This window comes from Puma concolor, chromosome A1 (assembly GCF_028749965.1).
Source record: "Puma concolor isolate L17-30 chromosome A1, mPumCon1.1.hap2, whole genome shotgun sequence".
In the NCBI taxonomy this organism is placed as follows: Eukaryota; Metazoa; Chordata; class Mammalia; order Carnivora; family Felidae; genus Puma; species Puma concolor.
Window position 1 is genome coordinate 71,881,165 of NC_141667.1, and position 16,722 is coordinate 71,897,886.

Genomic DNA, 16,722 nt, shown 5'->3' on the forward strand with positions numbered 1-16,722 from the left:
AATGCTTTTTCTTGTTGTAACACTAAATGGATCTGCATCCTCTTTATGCAGATGTAGAAGTGTAGCTTGGCTTTTAGAATGCCAGTTTAGGGATAGGGTTCTAGTTTGTATAAGGTAAAGAGCATGGGTCTCAAAACCTAAAAGACTAAAGCGTAAGCCCCACTTTGCCACCTTCTAGCTGTGTAATTTTGAGGAAGTCAGTTTCTAATAGGCTTATGTTAGGGGCCTATAAATGGAAATTATGATGCTTCTTAAAGCTCTTATGAAGATCCCAGATGATGCATAGAGAAGACTTCGTTTGGCAAATGGTAATGCCTTAGTAAATATGGCCATTTATTATTATTTAGCTGTTTTATTACCTACTCCCTCTTCAACTCTTTGGCTGCTAGTACCCCTAATCTTGGTTTAGTGTGAGCTGTGTCAAGAGATGAAAACACAATCCAAAAGCACATTTATAAACATTTACTCACCAAGCAAAATTGGTGACCCTGTACTGTCCATCTTCTGCTCTTTCTATTCCAGACAAGAGTTTTTCAGTCATATATGGCCATTTCTGCCACAGTGGCTATTACACTTCCCCTGTATTAGAATTTTCTAGGCCAATTCTTTCTTTTTTTTATTTTTTAATGTTTTAAGTATTTATTTTTGAGTGAGAGATACAGAGTGTGAGTGTGGGAGGGGCAGAGAGAGAAGGAGACACAGAATCTGAAGCAGGCTCCAGGCTCTGAGCTATCAGCACAGAGCCCGACGTGGGGCTGGAATTCACCAGCTGTAAGATCATGACCTGAGCTGAATTTGGACACTTAACTGACTGAGCCACCCAGGTGCCCCATAAGCCCATTATTTCTACCTCCTGAAGATGTTTCTCTCTTGTCTCCACAATTAGATCTCAGAAGAAATATATCTGATTGAGTGTAGTTCCCAAGAGCTTATGAGAACCAACATCTTTTTCCTTTGTCCCTTTGTACCCTGCATTTCTGGTTTTCATTTACTTCTAGGTTAGCCACTGGAGAAGGCCCTCTTACGATTCACAAACTAAGGGACACCTGGGTGGCTCATTAGGTTAAGCATCTGCCTCTTGATTTCAGCTTGTGAGTTTGAGCCCCTAATTGGGCTCTGCGCTGAGAGTGTGGAGCCTGCTTGGGTTTCTCTCTCTCTCTCTCTCTCTCTCTCTCTCTCTCTCTCTCTCTTCTCTCTCTGGTCCTCCCCCGCTTGTGCTCTCTTTCAAAATAAATAACTTTAAATAAAGATTCACAGATTGAAGCTCTACTAGAATCTTTGTGCATGTTTGTATTATTCAGGCTTTTCATGGTTCTCTCAACTCTGAAGACATACACTCCTTGCCATCATTGCTTTTTCTCATTGTAACACTAAATGGACCTGCATCCTCTTTATGCAGATATAAAAGTGTAGCCTGGCTTTTAGAATGCCAGTTTAGGGATATGGTCCTTCTCTACCTCTGCCATGTGAAGAGATCATGCTATTGAATCTGAGGTTCATCTTCCTCTTTCTCTCCATCACAGCTTTGACTCAAAGATTAAAATCTGCTTTGTAAGCTGATCTCATTCTTCCCTTATTTTTTGTTGCTTCTTTCCAAAACCTGAGCTACATTTCTGTTTGCATGGTAATTCCTATGTGTTGCCTGGTTTCCCACAGTCTTTGAGTTAGTGTGATCCTTCAAGGCCAACGATTCCAGTTTGGAGCTTTTTATCATTCCTGCATTAATAATAGAAAGGAAAGAACCATACAGTCCTCTCAATAGATGCAGAAAAAGCATGTGACAAAATACAGAATCCATTTTTGTAAAAACCCTCAACACAGTAGGGATAGATGGAATATGCCTTAACATCATAAAGGCCATATATGGAAGACCCACAGCTAATATCATCCTCAATGGGGAAAACCTGAGAGCTTTTCCCCTAAGGTCAGGAACATGACACGGATGTCCACTCTCACCACTGTTGTTCAACATCATACTGGAAGTTCCAGCCTCAGCACTCAGACAACAAAAAGAAATATAAGACGTCCAAATTAGCAAGGAAGAAGTCAAACTTTCACTCTTCACAGATGACATGATACTCTACGTGGAAAACCCAAAGACTCCACCAAAAAATTGCTAGACTGATAACATGAATTCAGCAAATTCACAGGATGTAAAATCAACATACAGAAATCTGTGGCATTTCTATACACCAAGAATGAAGCACCAGAAAGAGTGATCAAGGAATCGATTCCATTTACAATTGCACCAAAACCATAAGATACTTAGGAATAAACCTCACCAAAAAGGTAAAATATCTGTACTCTGGAAACCACAGTATGTAATTTTTTAAACAAATGGTGGTAGGACAGTTGGATATTTATATGCAAGAAAGTGAATATTTACCTTACTTGGCGCTGTTCACAAAAATTAACTCCTAGAGCACAATAGACCTAAAGGTTAGAGCTAAGACTACTATTAAGAAAATGAAAAGACCAGGCATAGAATGGAAGGAAATATTTATGAAACAAATATCTGATAAAGGACTTGTGTCTGGAGTATATAAAGCGCTTTTAAACTTAGTAAGACAACAAACCAGTTTTTGAAATGTGTAAAAAACGAAACTTACATGACTCAGCAACTCTACTTCTAGATATTTATCCAAGAGAAATGAAAATATATGTCCATACAAAGTATTATATGTGAATGATCACAGCATGATTATTTATCAAAGCCCAAACTGGAGACAATTCAAATATTTATTATCTGGTGAATAGATAGGTAGTAGAGCTATACAGTGGAGTTCTGCTCAGCAATAAAATGAGCCAACGACTGATCCATGTAGCAAGGGTGAACCTCCAAAACATTATGCTAGTGAAAGAAGATAGAAACCAAAGACTACTTATGGTATAATTGTTTATATGGAATTTCTAGAAGAGGCAAACTATAGAGATAGAAAGCAAGACCAATGGGTGCTTAAGGGTGGGAGCTGTGATTGCCTGAATATGGGCAAAAAGGATGAAGGGCATGTTGGGGATGGTGCAGTGGAGGCACTTTAAAAGGATTGTGGTAGGGCATCTGGGTGGCCAGTGGGTTAAACGTCCCACTCTTGGTTTTGGCTCAGGTCATGACCTTGCGATTTTGGGAATTTAAGCCCCATGTGGGGCTCTGTGCTGGCAGCAGAAGCCTGCTTGGATTCTCTCGCTTTCTCCCCCTCTTTCTGCCCCTCCCCCACTTGCACCATCTCTCTTTCAAAATAAATAAACTTAAAAAAATTTTTTTAACTGCATTGTGGTGATGGTAGCACAACTGTATAAGCTTACTAAGACTCAATAAACTATATCATAAAATGAGTAATTTTATGGTATATAAACTATACCCCAATAAATCTGTTTAAATAATTCTCCATAGCACTTGGTTTATGAGATAACTACCCAGTTTTTGCTCCCCTCTCCCCAAGAAGATGTCATAGCTCCTTGTCCCTTCAGTAGTATTTCTCAAGCTTTAAGGTACATGAGAATCACCTGGGGGGGGGGGGGGAATGCTATTTAGCTGGCTCAGTTGGTAAAGCATGAGACTCTTGATCTTGAGATTGTGATTTTGAGCCCCACATTGGGTGTACAGATTATTTAAATAAATAGTAAAACAAACAAATAAACAAGGAATCACCTGGAGATCTTACTAAACTGTAGATTAGGATTCAGTAGGTCTGTGATGGGGTCTGAGATTTTGCATTTTTAACAACCTCCAAGTTGATGCCAGTGCTGTTGGCCACATTTTGAATGAAAGGCTTTTGAACTTGTTCAAAACCCAGGCTGCATGTTAGACTCTCTCTGGGTTGGGGGGGGGGGTAACTTTTAGAATAAAATTAAGGCATATCTCCACCAGAAATTAAATCAGGAAACTCTTCAGGTAATTCTGATGTGCAGTCAGGCTGAGAACCTTAACAAAATGGGATTCTTTTTACCATAATGGTTCAATAATAAGCTTCTACCAATGTCTCCTTCACTCTCGTCCCACAGTTTAGCCCAAAACTTAGAGCCCCCAAATTATGATCAGAATGTCTTGGAATAAGTAGGAGGGTAAGCCAGCAGGCTTTGACTACACTTTTTTTTTTTTAATTATTTTCTTACACATGTCAACCCCTTAGTCCTGGCTAAGAACTAGAATACAGAAGAAAGGGGAGCCTGGGATGATTATGATGATAATAGCTAAAATGTGTTAAGCAATTACAATGAACCATGTCCTGTTCAAAACATTTTATATGCATTTATCTCGCCTCATATTTTACCCTGTGAGCTAGGTACTGTTATTTTCTCTGTGTTATAGAAGGAACAAAGTATAGAGACATGAAATGACTTGCTTAAAATCACACAGCTAATAAGTGGTCCACCTGGGATTTGAAAAGAGTTAGGCAGACTACTGGGTCCCAGAGAAGCTGATACTCACCAGTACCTGCTGCTTGCAGTCTATACTTATTTCTGCCTGAAACAAGTGAGATATTTAACCCCAAATTTCTAACATATCTTCTATTCTTTGGAATGGAGCCAGACCCTGCCCGAATCTTCAAGGCCCTTTGATTAGTCTCCCAAAACATACCCAAGCGTAGTTAAGAGTGTTTCTATATCCCAAGGACTTACTCTGGTCTTGCTTGACTTATAGGACTCTGTTGGTGCTGGAGGCTCCTCTGAGTTCTCTTGTTCTGATTGCTTGAGCTGAACGAGGAAGACCCGCAAACCAAATTTTTAATACTCTTTTTTCTTCTCTCTGCAAGATTTAACACCTTGGACCTGAGCTTTCTTGTGTCCTTAATCCTTATCTGAGTTCCTCTCCCCTCCTTGAAGATGGAGGTAGGAAAGGCTAGATGTTAGAGTGAGATTGGGCAGGGTATTTAACCACCTGACCATATGTATTTAACCTCTGTTAACCCCTACCCTCTTTTTAAAAAATAGAAATTGGTTTCCATTGAGGCTTCAGGCGATTTTAGTGCTTGAAACATTCTTTGTTAACATAATGTTTTTTAGAAAGCTGAGTGTCAGGAAGGCCCATTTTTAATTTATCAATGGCACCCTTAGCCTTAATATGCTAAAGCATACTTTACTTTTGAGTGCAGAATTAATCTTTTATCAGATGTACCATGGATGCTGTTGGTTTCATTATTTTAGGAAAATGTTCTTGTGATTGTTTTAGAATTAATGCTACCCACATACCTTTATTTTCCAATATCTATTCAGAATAGATAAGGAAGATACAAAGTGTCACCCATATTAAAGCTAATGCAAAAGAGATTTGTCACTGCTGTTTGAAAAACTAACAAAGGTGTTTAACTTGTTGATCTCATCTTGACTGTGAAGAAAATGAAACTGAAATTAAGCCTATGGTAGAGAATATTTGGACCTTCTTTTATAAACTACCACTTTGTGGAACAGTGAAGAGAATTTTAGCACAATTTCAAGAGGATAATTTTATACACTGAAATTTTCTGGAGGTGGGGGAAGACAAAAAAGGAATTTCACTTTGCCCTTTGTTTAAAGCAGAGCCAGGTGGAAATGTCAAAAGTTGTCAAGGTAACTTCTTGGCAGCACTTGGGCCTCAAGCTTTTACATGCCTAGGAATCACTCAGGGGCTTATTAAAAATAGGGATTCTTGGGCCTCACCCTTTTGGCGCTGAATATTTAATGAACTCCTCAGGGAATTCTAATATGTATTACATTAGTCAGGGTTTTCTTGAGAAACAGAATCCGTATGAGAGAGAGAGAGAAAGAGAGAGAGAGAGAGAGAGAGAAAATGTGTGTGTGTGTGTTTCTATAAAGAGATTATTGTAAGGAATTGGCTTACACATTTATGGAAGCCAAGAAGTTCTAAAACCTGAGGTCACAATCTGGAGACACAGAAAAACTGATGATATGGTTCTAATCTGAGTCCAAAGGCATAAGAACCAGTAGAGCCAACAGTGTAAGTTCTAGTCCAAGTTTGAATCTGAAGGTAGGAGACTGATGTCTCAGCTTGAAGATAGCCATGTAGAGAAAGAGCGAGAGCGAGAACAAAAGAGCTAGAGTGAGAGAGAGTGAGCCAAGTCTCCCTTACTCAGCTTTTTTGTTACATTTAGAACTCCAGTGGATTAGATGAGGCCCACTCACATTGGGGAGGACAGTCTGCTTTACTCAGTACACCATCTCAAATGTTAATCTCATCACAAATATCCTCACAGACATACCCAGAACACTGTTTAACCAAATATTTTGGTGCCCCGTTGTATAGCCATGTTGACACATAAAATTAATCATCACACCACCCTAATTTAAAGAATTTGAAGCAGCTAGGGGCAAAGTCAGATTCCTTGAAAGAAACACTTGAAGGTATAAACCTTATAAAGAGACCATTGTCGTCTTTTAGGAACCAGTTATATAATTTCCATGATAAAAAAATGTTCAGACCAGGCAAATCCATAGAGGTGGAAAGTTGCCAAGAATTGAGGGCAACTCTTTTGGGGGTCATAAGCATGTTCTAGGGTTAGATGGGTGCACAATTGTGAATATGCTAAAAACCACTGAACGGTACCCTTTGAAAGGGTGAATGCTATAGTGTGTGGATTATATGTCAATAGAAAATATGTATATTGAGAGAGATTGTTAGGAAGAAGTGGTGATGGAGAGTGTTGACATCGTGGGTGCCTGGCTGGTTCAGTCAGAAGAGCATGTGCCTCTTGATCTTGGGGTTGTGAGTTCAGGCCCCATGTTGGGTGTAGAGATTACTTGAAAAAGAAATAAAGTTAAAAAAACCCACAGGAGATATTGCTGCATGTTTGTAAACAGATTAAAATGAGCCAACGGAAAGGGAAATATTAATGACACGAGGTAGGGCAGAGGGAATTTGCAGGAGCCAAATCCTTAAACTCGCTGGGATGCCACTTTGAATAACTTTATTCGTGTCCCTTCCCTAGGTAACAGATCAGTCAGTGAAAGCATTTGCTGAGCACTGTCCTGAACTTCAGTACGTTGGCTTCATGGGTTGTTCGGTTACTTCTAAAGGAGTCATTCACCTAACCAAGGTAGGTTCTGTGGTTGCATCTCCTTAGCCTTTCTATCATTCATATCAGCACCCTAGCATTGGTAAATGTATTTGAGTGAGGAACAGTCAGACCATTACAGGAGTGTACTAGGATTGGGGTGCCTGGGTGGCTCAGTTGGTTAAGCATCAGACTTCGACTCAGATCATGATCTTGCGGCTCCTGAGTTTGAGCCCCGCATCAGGCTCTGTTCTGACAGGTCGGAACCTGGAACCTGCTTCACATTCTGTGTCTCCCTCTCTCTGCCCCTCCCCTGCTCACACTCTGTGTGTCTCTCTCTCAAAAGTAAGCAAACATTAAAAAAAAAAATAAAAGTGTACTAGGATTTGGTAGTTGAGATCAGTTTAAAGCAACAATACAAAATCTATCCTTTCTTAAATGGAACATTCATTTAAACAAGAAAGCTTACTTTCTTGCTTTTTCATTGCCAATGACTATGAGATAAATATATGCATTAAAGAAACTGATCTATCTAACAAAAATTATTTAAATGTTAATTTATTGCATTTGGCTTTTAGGAAGTACATATGTCTCATGCATATGATTAAGCTGAAAATGTAAGGTGAAAAGAGAGGTGAATTTATGTCAAAAATTAACCTTCTAGGAGAGTTCACTTTTATACCAAATATATAAAATATCATATTTTGGCAATGATGAAAATTCCAGTTCCTTTGTAATCTCTCACTTATGTGTCATCTGTACTCCAGAGCTTTAAAATAATTAGGAGCTAATTCTTACATGTGTGTAATGAAGAATGGATGACTATAAAATTTACCTGTGTATTATCTGAAATTTGTCATTGGATAGATTTCAACTGCATCATATTATACTTAGGATAATGGGTATGAGTCCTTGCCTTTCCCACTTTGTAGTTGAGTAACCTTTTCATTCACCTTTCCTTCATTTCACTACTCTTAGGAAACTTATGTTAGCAGCACAATGTTGAAATAAACCGGTTGAGATCCCAGGTTTCTTAGGGCTTGGTCTCTTCAGGTCTCTTTAAGCTTACAGTTTAGTGGGAAATAATCTTTTTCTTTTCTTTCTAGGAAGAGAGCAAATGATAATGAGTTACGTGGGACTCTCCAATAAAGGCACAGGGGATAGGTGCCTGGGCTCTGTTGTTTGCTTGAGTTTGAATCTTGTCTCTGGCACTTATTAGCTGAGTAGACAAATATTTTTCAGGGTATTAATTGAAATAATACATGCAAGGTGCTTGCCTCAGTGTCAAAATTGCAGTAAATGCTAAGCTAATGTTACTCCTAGTATTAAAATGGATTTTGTTATATCTAAGTTGCTTGAAAATCAGAGCAAACTTTGAGAGAAGAATATCAAATCACTGGTTTGGTCTGGTGTGTCTGAAACAGATCCTGTGATTGTCCTGTGTCTTAAATGACTGATAACTGACCAACTTTAATTGTTTTTTGAGGATCAGAGACTAAAGCTGAGTGAGAGGAAAAACACATCATTCTCAATTATTGTTCTATCAGAATATCTTAGTGTAACCAAGACCATACATGACCATAATTTTTATTCATTTCCTATAACCTTGGCCTGGAACATCTTGGTGGATGAATGTTTTTCTAGTCACATCTAATGTTGTTTATAGTGTAGAGTAGAAATGCCTTTGGATGAACAGATTGTGCACAACAAGTGTTATAATGACCATATGTGGGATTTTTATGATCGCTAGAAATTGTACTCATTAAAGACAAAACAAGACTTATTAGATCAGTAAGTGCTTCCCTGAGCATTTTGAGATGGCCAAAAATTATGGTACACTGGTACTTAAAAGATCAGAATTACTCTCAGTGACAAAATAGCAGCTATAGCAAATAGCAAATGTCTGCGTTGGAAGGCTGAATTTGCTGAGAATGTTCTTCTGAAGATTATAGGCCAGAATTGGTGGTTTGGACTGTCAGTAGTTCGGATCTACTGGATTAATATCAAAGCCAGTCCACAGACTTTTGAGGATCATTCTTTGTTGGTCAATAAAGTCGTTTGCTCTGATGAGAAGACTGGTTGGTGGTATAATATTGCTTATTTTCCTGGATTCAAATAAAGGCAAGATAGAATTTTAAGCATGCATAGCTTCTCTAAAGCTATTTTAATTGTTTTTATCTCTTGAATACTAAGGGTAGAAATCATGTTTTAGGGGCACCTGGGTGGCTCAGTTGGTTGAGCGTCTGACTTCCGCTCAGGTCATGATCTCACAGCTTGTGGGTTTGAGCCCCACATGGGGCTCTGTGCTGACAGCTCGGAGCCTGGAGCCTGCTTCAGATTCTGTGTCTCCCTCTCTTTCTGCCCCTAACTCACTCACATCCTGTCTCTGTCTCTCTCAAAAATAAACAAACATTAAAAAAATTTTAAAAAGAACTCAGGTTTTAATAAAATAAAAGCTTTTGGGTTAAAATATTTGCATTCTGACAGTTTTCATACTCAGATATTGCACAAAATGTAATTTACATTCACAAAATGTTTATAAATATATAAATGCTCCGAGGAAGTTGTGTTACCCTTCTTATCATCGTGGTATATAATTTTTAAATTAATGATTTAAGAGATGTGAGATGCAGAGTGTTGAGAGCTATTGGTGTAAATATGTTTAAGTTTATATGGTTTAGAAATTCTTTCCAATATATTACTTTTCTAAGTCTCTGGCTCTCAGTTTGCTAAAAGAGGCAAATGACATAAAACCTCCATGATTTAGTTTCTTGTCTATGAAGAGATGTGTCTAAATTAGATGATCTATCTTTAGAGTTTTTTGTACCCAGAAGAACCTATGCATTTAAAAGTAATTGACCTATGGGGCACCTGGGTGGCTTAGTCGGTTAAGAGTCCTACTCGATTTCGGTCAGGTCTTGATCTCATGGTTCTTGAGATTGAGTCCTGTGTCAGGCACTGTGCTGGCAGTGCAGAGTCTGCTTGAGATTCTCTCTCCCTCTCTCTCTGCTCCCCCCTCTCCTGTGCACATGCTTGTTCTCTCTCTCTTAAATAAATAAATTTAAAAACAGAATCATTAACCTAGAAGGGACTATGAGGGGGGTTTCCCTGAAACTAAGAAACCAAATTAATAATTTAGAAAGGAAAATTGGGGATTTGTTACACCAAGGGCAAGAAGACAGAAGATTTGGAATAGGTGGAAAAATATTGATATCCTATTACTATGGTTCGTTGGGCTCAATTTTACTTTGATGCTCTCAGCCTTGACTAGACTGTTACTCATTTTGCAATATTTATTGACGAAATACCCTTAGTCTTCAGATAAATTCTGCTAATATCAAATAATCTTAGAGTAGGAGGTCTTCCTTCTAGGCTCCTATGATTGCAAATTAGAGTCCAGAAATAGCTAAGACTGAATGCAGCCAAGTTGAGAAGATAAAGTCAGGTTCACTAGGCTGTGTTTGGAAACAATGAGACCCATATTTAAGAAGCAATAATAAGAACTTTTGAGGTCTCCATTTAACAGTTGAGAATCTTAGTGACGTGTTGTATGTGACAGAATTGAGTCTTCTCCAACACAGGTATGTTTGTTCTTTCACTGCAATGTATCTGTTTATAAATATAAAATATTTCTATATTGTTTTCCCTCCTACTCTTCAAAAACAGATTTAGCAAATGCAAATATGTAATTAACCCCTAGCGTCTAGATGGTGGTGCCTAAATATCATTTGCCACTGAATGAACTAATAGAAACACGTCAAAAGGACCCAAAGTAAACATGAAATGGTTCCCAGTGGCCTAAGTTGGCTTACTTTGAATATCAAAAAGGAAAATGGCTGAAATGGGTTAAAGCAAACCAAATGTACAAAAATCTTGAATTCATAATGATATATAAAAAACAGAATAAAATGATTTATTTTTCTAGCTAAGATGGAGCAATAGGGACCAGATTTACTCTTTTCCTTGAAATATCCCCCAAACCAGGCAAAATATATGTAACAGTAGTCTTCAAGACACTGGCTGTCAGACAACTAAGGACAGTGATCCCTGAGATATGAGAAGCAAGAGGAGTCCTATGATTGCTTCCATCTAATGCATTGAAAGAATTTCCAGCACATAGCACAGGGTGGGCGTGGGTGGGGGGGGCGGGGTGGGTAACCCAGGCAAAACTCAGCAGACACTCTTGAGTTAAGACAGAACAGGAAGTCCAGGGAGACCAAGGCAGCCAGAGTTCAGAGGACAGACCACCAGAGTGGAGAGAACCCCATAGAGAACTCATAGGGAATCCCAGAGGTCTGTAGATGATCTCTTTTGCGCATCCAATCCTAAATAACCCATGAGTACAGAAGAAATCAAAAGAGAAATTAGCAAGTATTTTTAACTGAATGAGAATGAAAACACAACACTGATGATTTAGTGTGATCCTGCTAAATTACCCTTTAGGTAAAATTAAATAGCACTAAACACCTATATAAGAAAAAAAAGAACATCTGAATTTGGTGACTTTCTACGTTATAAACTTTTACCTTATAAAACTTAAGAAGAGCAAATTAAACTCAAAGTAAGCAGAGGAAAGGAAATAGTAAAGATCAAAGTGGAAGTCAATGAAATAGAAAACAAAAATAAAAGAAAAATCATTGAAATTAAAAACTGGTTCTATGATTAAATAGATCAAATTGATAAATCTCCACTTGAACTGATTAAGAAAAGGAGAGACAGAGAGACAAAGACAAGACACAACTTGCCAATATCATGTCATAACTACAATTCTACAGATGTTAAAAGGATAACAAGGGAATTTTGTATGTGTTTATGCCTATAAATTTAATAAATTAATGAAATGAAAAATTCATTTGAAAGACAGATTACCAAAGCACACTCAAGAAGTACATAATCTGAATATCTCTGTATCTGTTAAAGAAATTGCATTTGTAGTTAAGAACCTTCCCTCCAATAATACTCCAGGCCCAAATTGCTTTACTGGTGAATTCTACCAAATATTTGTTATATTTAAAAACTTTGAGGCACTTGGCTGGCTCAGTTGGTGGAGCCTGCATCTGTTGATCTCCAGGTCATGAGTTCACGGTGTAGAACTTAAAAAATAAATAAACAATCTAACTAAAAAACTTTATCAGTAAGAGATACACATGAGTATTTACTGGTAACACAGTGTTTAGGCATTTGGTTTGAAGTATTTCAAAGAAGATAAAAAGAAGAAAACGTGGATTGGCCGATGAAAAATGGCAAACTATAGATAATTGAGCTAGATTATAGGACATGGAGGTTTATTACCTTATCCTCATTACTGTTGTTTGAATTTGAAAATTTCCATAATAATAAAAAAAGCTTTTAAGAGGTCAAAAATTTAAAAATGTTGATATTAATGTCACATGATAAAATCACACCATTCAGTATCATACTTTTTAAGAATGCATACGAACATGGGAAGTGTTCAAGATAATAATAAACAATAATTTATATTAGCATATAATATTAATTTAAAAATCAGTTGAACAGATAGATCTATGGAGTCTGAAATGTCAAAGTGGCAAGTTATTTTTACCTGTAGTTGGAGTACAAACTTCAGAAATGCTGTGGGTTCGTGAATTTAATGCTGCAGATCCGTTGTTAAGTTTACATCAGATCAGCTAAAATGATTTTAATCTTTTATTAGATCTTACTTTAAATATCTACTAACGGGGGCACCTGTGTGGCCCACCAAGCGTCGACTCTTGGTTTTGGCTCAGGTCGTGATCTCACAGTTCATGAACTTGAGCCCCATGTTGGGGCTCCATGCTGACAGCACAGAGCCTACTGGGGATTCTCTCTCCCTCTCTCTCTGACCCTCCCCTGTTTGGGTGCATGTGTGTACCCACGCTCTCTCTCAAATAAATAAACTTTTAAAAAAATTAAAAAATAAATTACTGTTATGCAAGGTGGGGAAGAATTTTTGACAAAAAGTTCACTTTTATTATATACCATGTAAAAAATTCATATTTGTCATAACTTAAAGGTAGATGTATTTTTTAGATTGCTGATATATTTTAAAGTTATGTGTGTTGATATTATTTTAAAATATGAATATAGTAAGATTACTAAATATTATAAAGCTGTGAGTGTTAATTAGTTAATAATATAATTCTGATGCTACATTAGGTCTTATTGTTGCTTTAGTTATTCAGTTTATAAACATGACCTGAATTCTTGGGATATGTCAGGTATGGTTTTGGTTGAAGTTTTTAATGTTTGTTTCTGTTTTTAAACAGAATTTTTTGGGCAAGGTAACAGACAACTAAACAAAATGCCCAAACTTCTGATATTTTTTTGGACCATAATCACATTTAAAGAATTTAAAAAAAAAAAACACGTATTTTAAAAGTGCTTATGGTTGAAAGTATGAAATGTTTTCTAAAGAAAAACAAAATTGATTTTTTTCAGTCAATTTAACTTAAGTAACTGAAAGAATGTTCATTCATGCAACTAACTCAATTTTTGTCTTCCCTTTCTTGTGTATCCAGAGACTAGAAATGAAAGATGAACTTTCTTGCCTTTTAAATTTCCAAACAACTGATCAGTTTAGAGTACTTTATTCTACAGTTAGAATAAAATGTTTTGCTGCCTTAAGGATGATGTTGCTGTTTAGTTATAGATTATCATTTCATTTTTTTCTAAGTAATTATAGTAGTTGAGTGTTATTTTGAGATATGGAAAAATACGTGTTCTTAAATTCATTCAGCGCTAAAATATTTTGTAGTAAGTATGAGCCAGTGAGTATTATGAAGATATGTTTGTTAGATGACCATGCTTTGGTTCTATTTAGCCTCTAGAGTTAGGAGTTGAGCCCAAAACCTGAATGTTGAAAATATTGGCGATGATTATCTAGATCTGGTGTGATCCATTAATTGATTTTTTTTTTTTTTTAGAAGTTTGCAATGGACAGCAAACCACTTATTGCTGTCATTAAAGTTGATGGTATGATGACTAATTGTATGACCTGGGGGAAATCACCTAATTTCTTTGCCTCAGTTTCCTCATCTATAAAATAAGGATAATAATAGCGTCTACCTGCTGCTTGGGTTGTAGAGGAAGTGTGCTTGGGCTGTAACTAAAGTAGTCAAAAAATAAAATAAATAAAGTAATGAGAAAAATATTCATCCTGGTGTCCAAAAGTTCCTGGTAACTCTTTAGTCCTAATCTACTCCTATTCTTTCATTAAAATAAAAATGTAAAATAAATTTTCATGAAAATAAATCTTATTTAAAATCTTTATGATCCTTTTATTTCTATCTCAGTGCCAATACTGAATCTTAAGATTAATAACCATATGTGTGCTCTTCATTGTTTTGTTTTGTTCTCTTCCTTTCCCTGCCAACACCCTTATGGGTAAGTTCATGCACTGAACAACTAAAATAGTATTTTTAATAAAATTATTAAAAAATTCTTACTGCAGCAGTACACTGAATCAGAATATACTCTTGTACCTTATTATTATTGCACAAATTAGTGACTTTGATTTTTACTTTGCTAAATTAGTATAGGCCGTATCTACATAAGCTGTGGCAATTTATCACATTTAGTTTTTTATTCTGTTAAATCAGTAACACCTGTCCAATGAGGTTACTCTTTTTATATTTTATAACCCTGTTGCTCACATTCTAGTTGTAATATATATTTGTTTGTGCTACCTTTTCATTTCAACAACTACAGTGGCAGGATGTATCAATGTGACACGAGTAAAATAAATGAATTCATCTTTCAAATGACTCCATTTGTGAAAGTCCTAACAAGTAAAATGAACAGATGAGTTTCTTTGTTATATCTATCCTTTGATAAAATGGTTGCTTCAGGCTTTAATATAAATATATAATATAAAATGAAGAAAGTAGGCACTCTTTTTTGAAAGGGTCTTTCTTGGATGTTGGCTTTTATATTTTAAATATTGTTTTACATTGCTTATATTATCCTCATTTTACCCCTTGACTTTTTATCACATACTTCTTATTCATAAATTGTGGTTTTGAGGCAGATATTCTTATATTCATATGAAAAAGGATTTCAACTTTATTTATCAGGTCTCTAACACATGAGGTCAGTCTTTATCTAAGAAAGATTAGGAGATGTTGCTTTCATGCTTTCTTAGACTTTCAAATTCGTTCACACTGTTTTGTGAGAGAAATTTTATTTAAGGAACAGTGTGAGTCTACTTCACTCAGTCTTGTGGTTTATACATAAATTGTAATATTAGACACGGATGGGGCCCCAGCAGAACAGACTGCCGGAATTAGAGAAACCATATTTGGGGCCTAATGAGAATAAATTATAATGAAACTTAATGAGGAAATCTATTACTGGGAAAAAATAAAGTAAGCAGATCTCATTTATTAATTTAAAATAAACATTTATTGAGAATTAGAGCTAAATAGAAACCAAATTTATTTAAGGGACATAGTCAATTATATAAAACCATTGACAGTTATATTCACTTAATAGCTTTGAATGATTATACAATATTTACCAGCATTTATTTTTAATTAATTTAACTGTGTACTTAAGTACAAATTTCACTGCACCTGGGCAGATCTTGTTAGCCACAGGGAAGTGCCTGTGTATGAATATATTACATTCATTCACACACATAGTTAAACATGGTACACACCCACACCATGCCAATCATTAATCATTACTCAGAAACCAAATAACCAGATTTTTCTTTACAATTTTGCTTAATATCATATGATGTTTATAATGATGAAGGGGCTCCTGGATACTGAAAGGAAGATAAATTATGTTGTGCCTTTTTTATAGTCGCATTCTTGGACAATAGGGAATTCATTTCCATAGTAACTCTCTGTTAGTCAAAAGCTAATTTATTTATGTGACAGTAGAGGTATGTGTTCTGAAATTTTAGCTTGAATCCTCAGTATTTAACCAGAATTTGAGCTAACATATTTTTACTCATTATTTTCCATAATTATTTTTGGAATAAAGTTTGGTTCTGAGCTGCTTCTTCTCCAGACACCCTGGCCCAATAATAGAGGCCAATCGAGTCCATTGACTAAAGGCAATTGAGCTTCTCACATGTTTGCTATCCAGCCCAGAGGTATCACAGGCATTTACACAAAAGCTGTTGATCACACTGTATTTACAAAACCTTTAGGAATATAGCTGCTTCCCCTCCTGTAGACTTCCCTGCAATTGAACGGTAGACTTCCCTTCAATTGATTGTATCCTAGTGGGATGATTGGCCATCAACATTTTTTTTTTTCCCAAGAGAAAGCTTTCCACTGGAGCTTTCTCTTTTATATTCACTAGAGGAAATGCTTGGTTATTATGTTTGATCAGAGGTACTTTTTCAACATACAATTGGCTATCAATCTTGGATCTTTAAAAATGAAACAATACCCCCGTGCCTGAGAAGGCAGCACAAGTGATGACTTTTACAGATCTCATCTAGCTGGAAAAGAAAACAAAGTTGGTTAGCACTGCATTTCTCAGGCAAGTTGCAGGAATACTCTGGCAGTTAGGCTTCTGGGTTGTTATAAAGAACTCCCATTAGATTGACTACTTTTTTCTTATTTTTGGAAACTGGATCTCCTAACCCTCTCCTTTTACTTTGTTCTCACCCCTAGGTCTGTTAGTCCTCAGATCCTTTTTTCTCTCTAAGCTATGTGCTTCTGCATCACAGAGGACTTCATTCTCCAGGCTGCATTCAGTGGGAGGCAGCTAGGCCAAA

General features: G+C 36.5%; 1 protein-coding gene across 4 annotated transcripts in view; it reads left to right on the forward strand.

The window, feature by feature from the left end:
- FBXL17 (F-box and leucine rich repeat protein 17) overlaps positions 1–16,722 on the forward strand; it is a 497,785-nt gene that overhangs the window by 145,320 nt on the left and 335,743 nt on the right. For 3 of the 4 annotated variants that reach the window (XM_086686184.1, XM_086686253.1, XM_086686042.1), the window contains one exon: positions 6,924–7,031. The exons of the other annotated variant lie outside the window; for it this stretch is intronic. In XM_086686184.1, the coding sequence (XP_086542310.1) occupies positions 6,924–7,031 (108 nt within the window). The remainder of the gene's footprint in view (positions 1–6,923; positions 7,032–16,722) is intronic. 4 annotated transcript variants of the gene reach the window in all.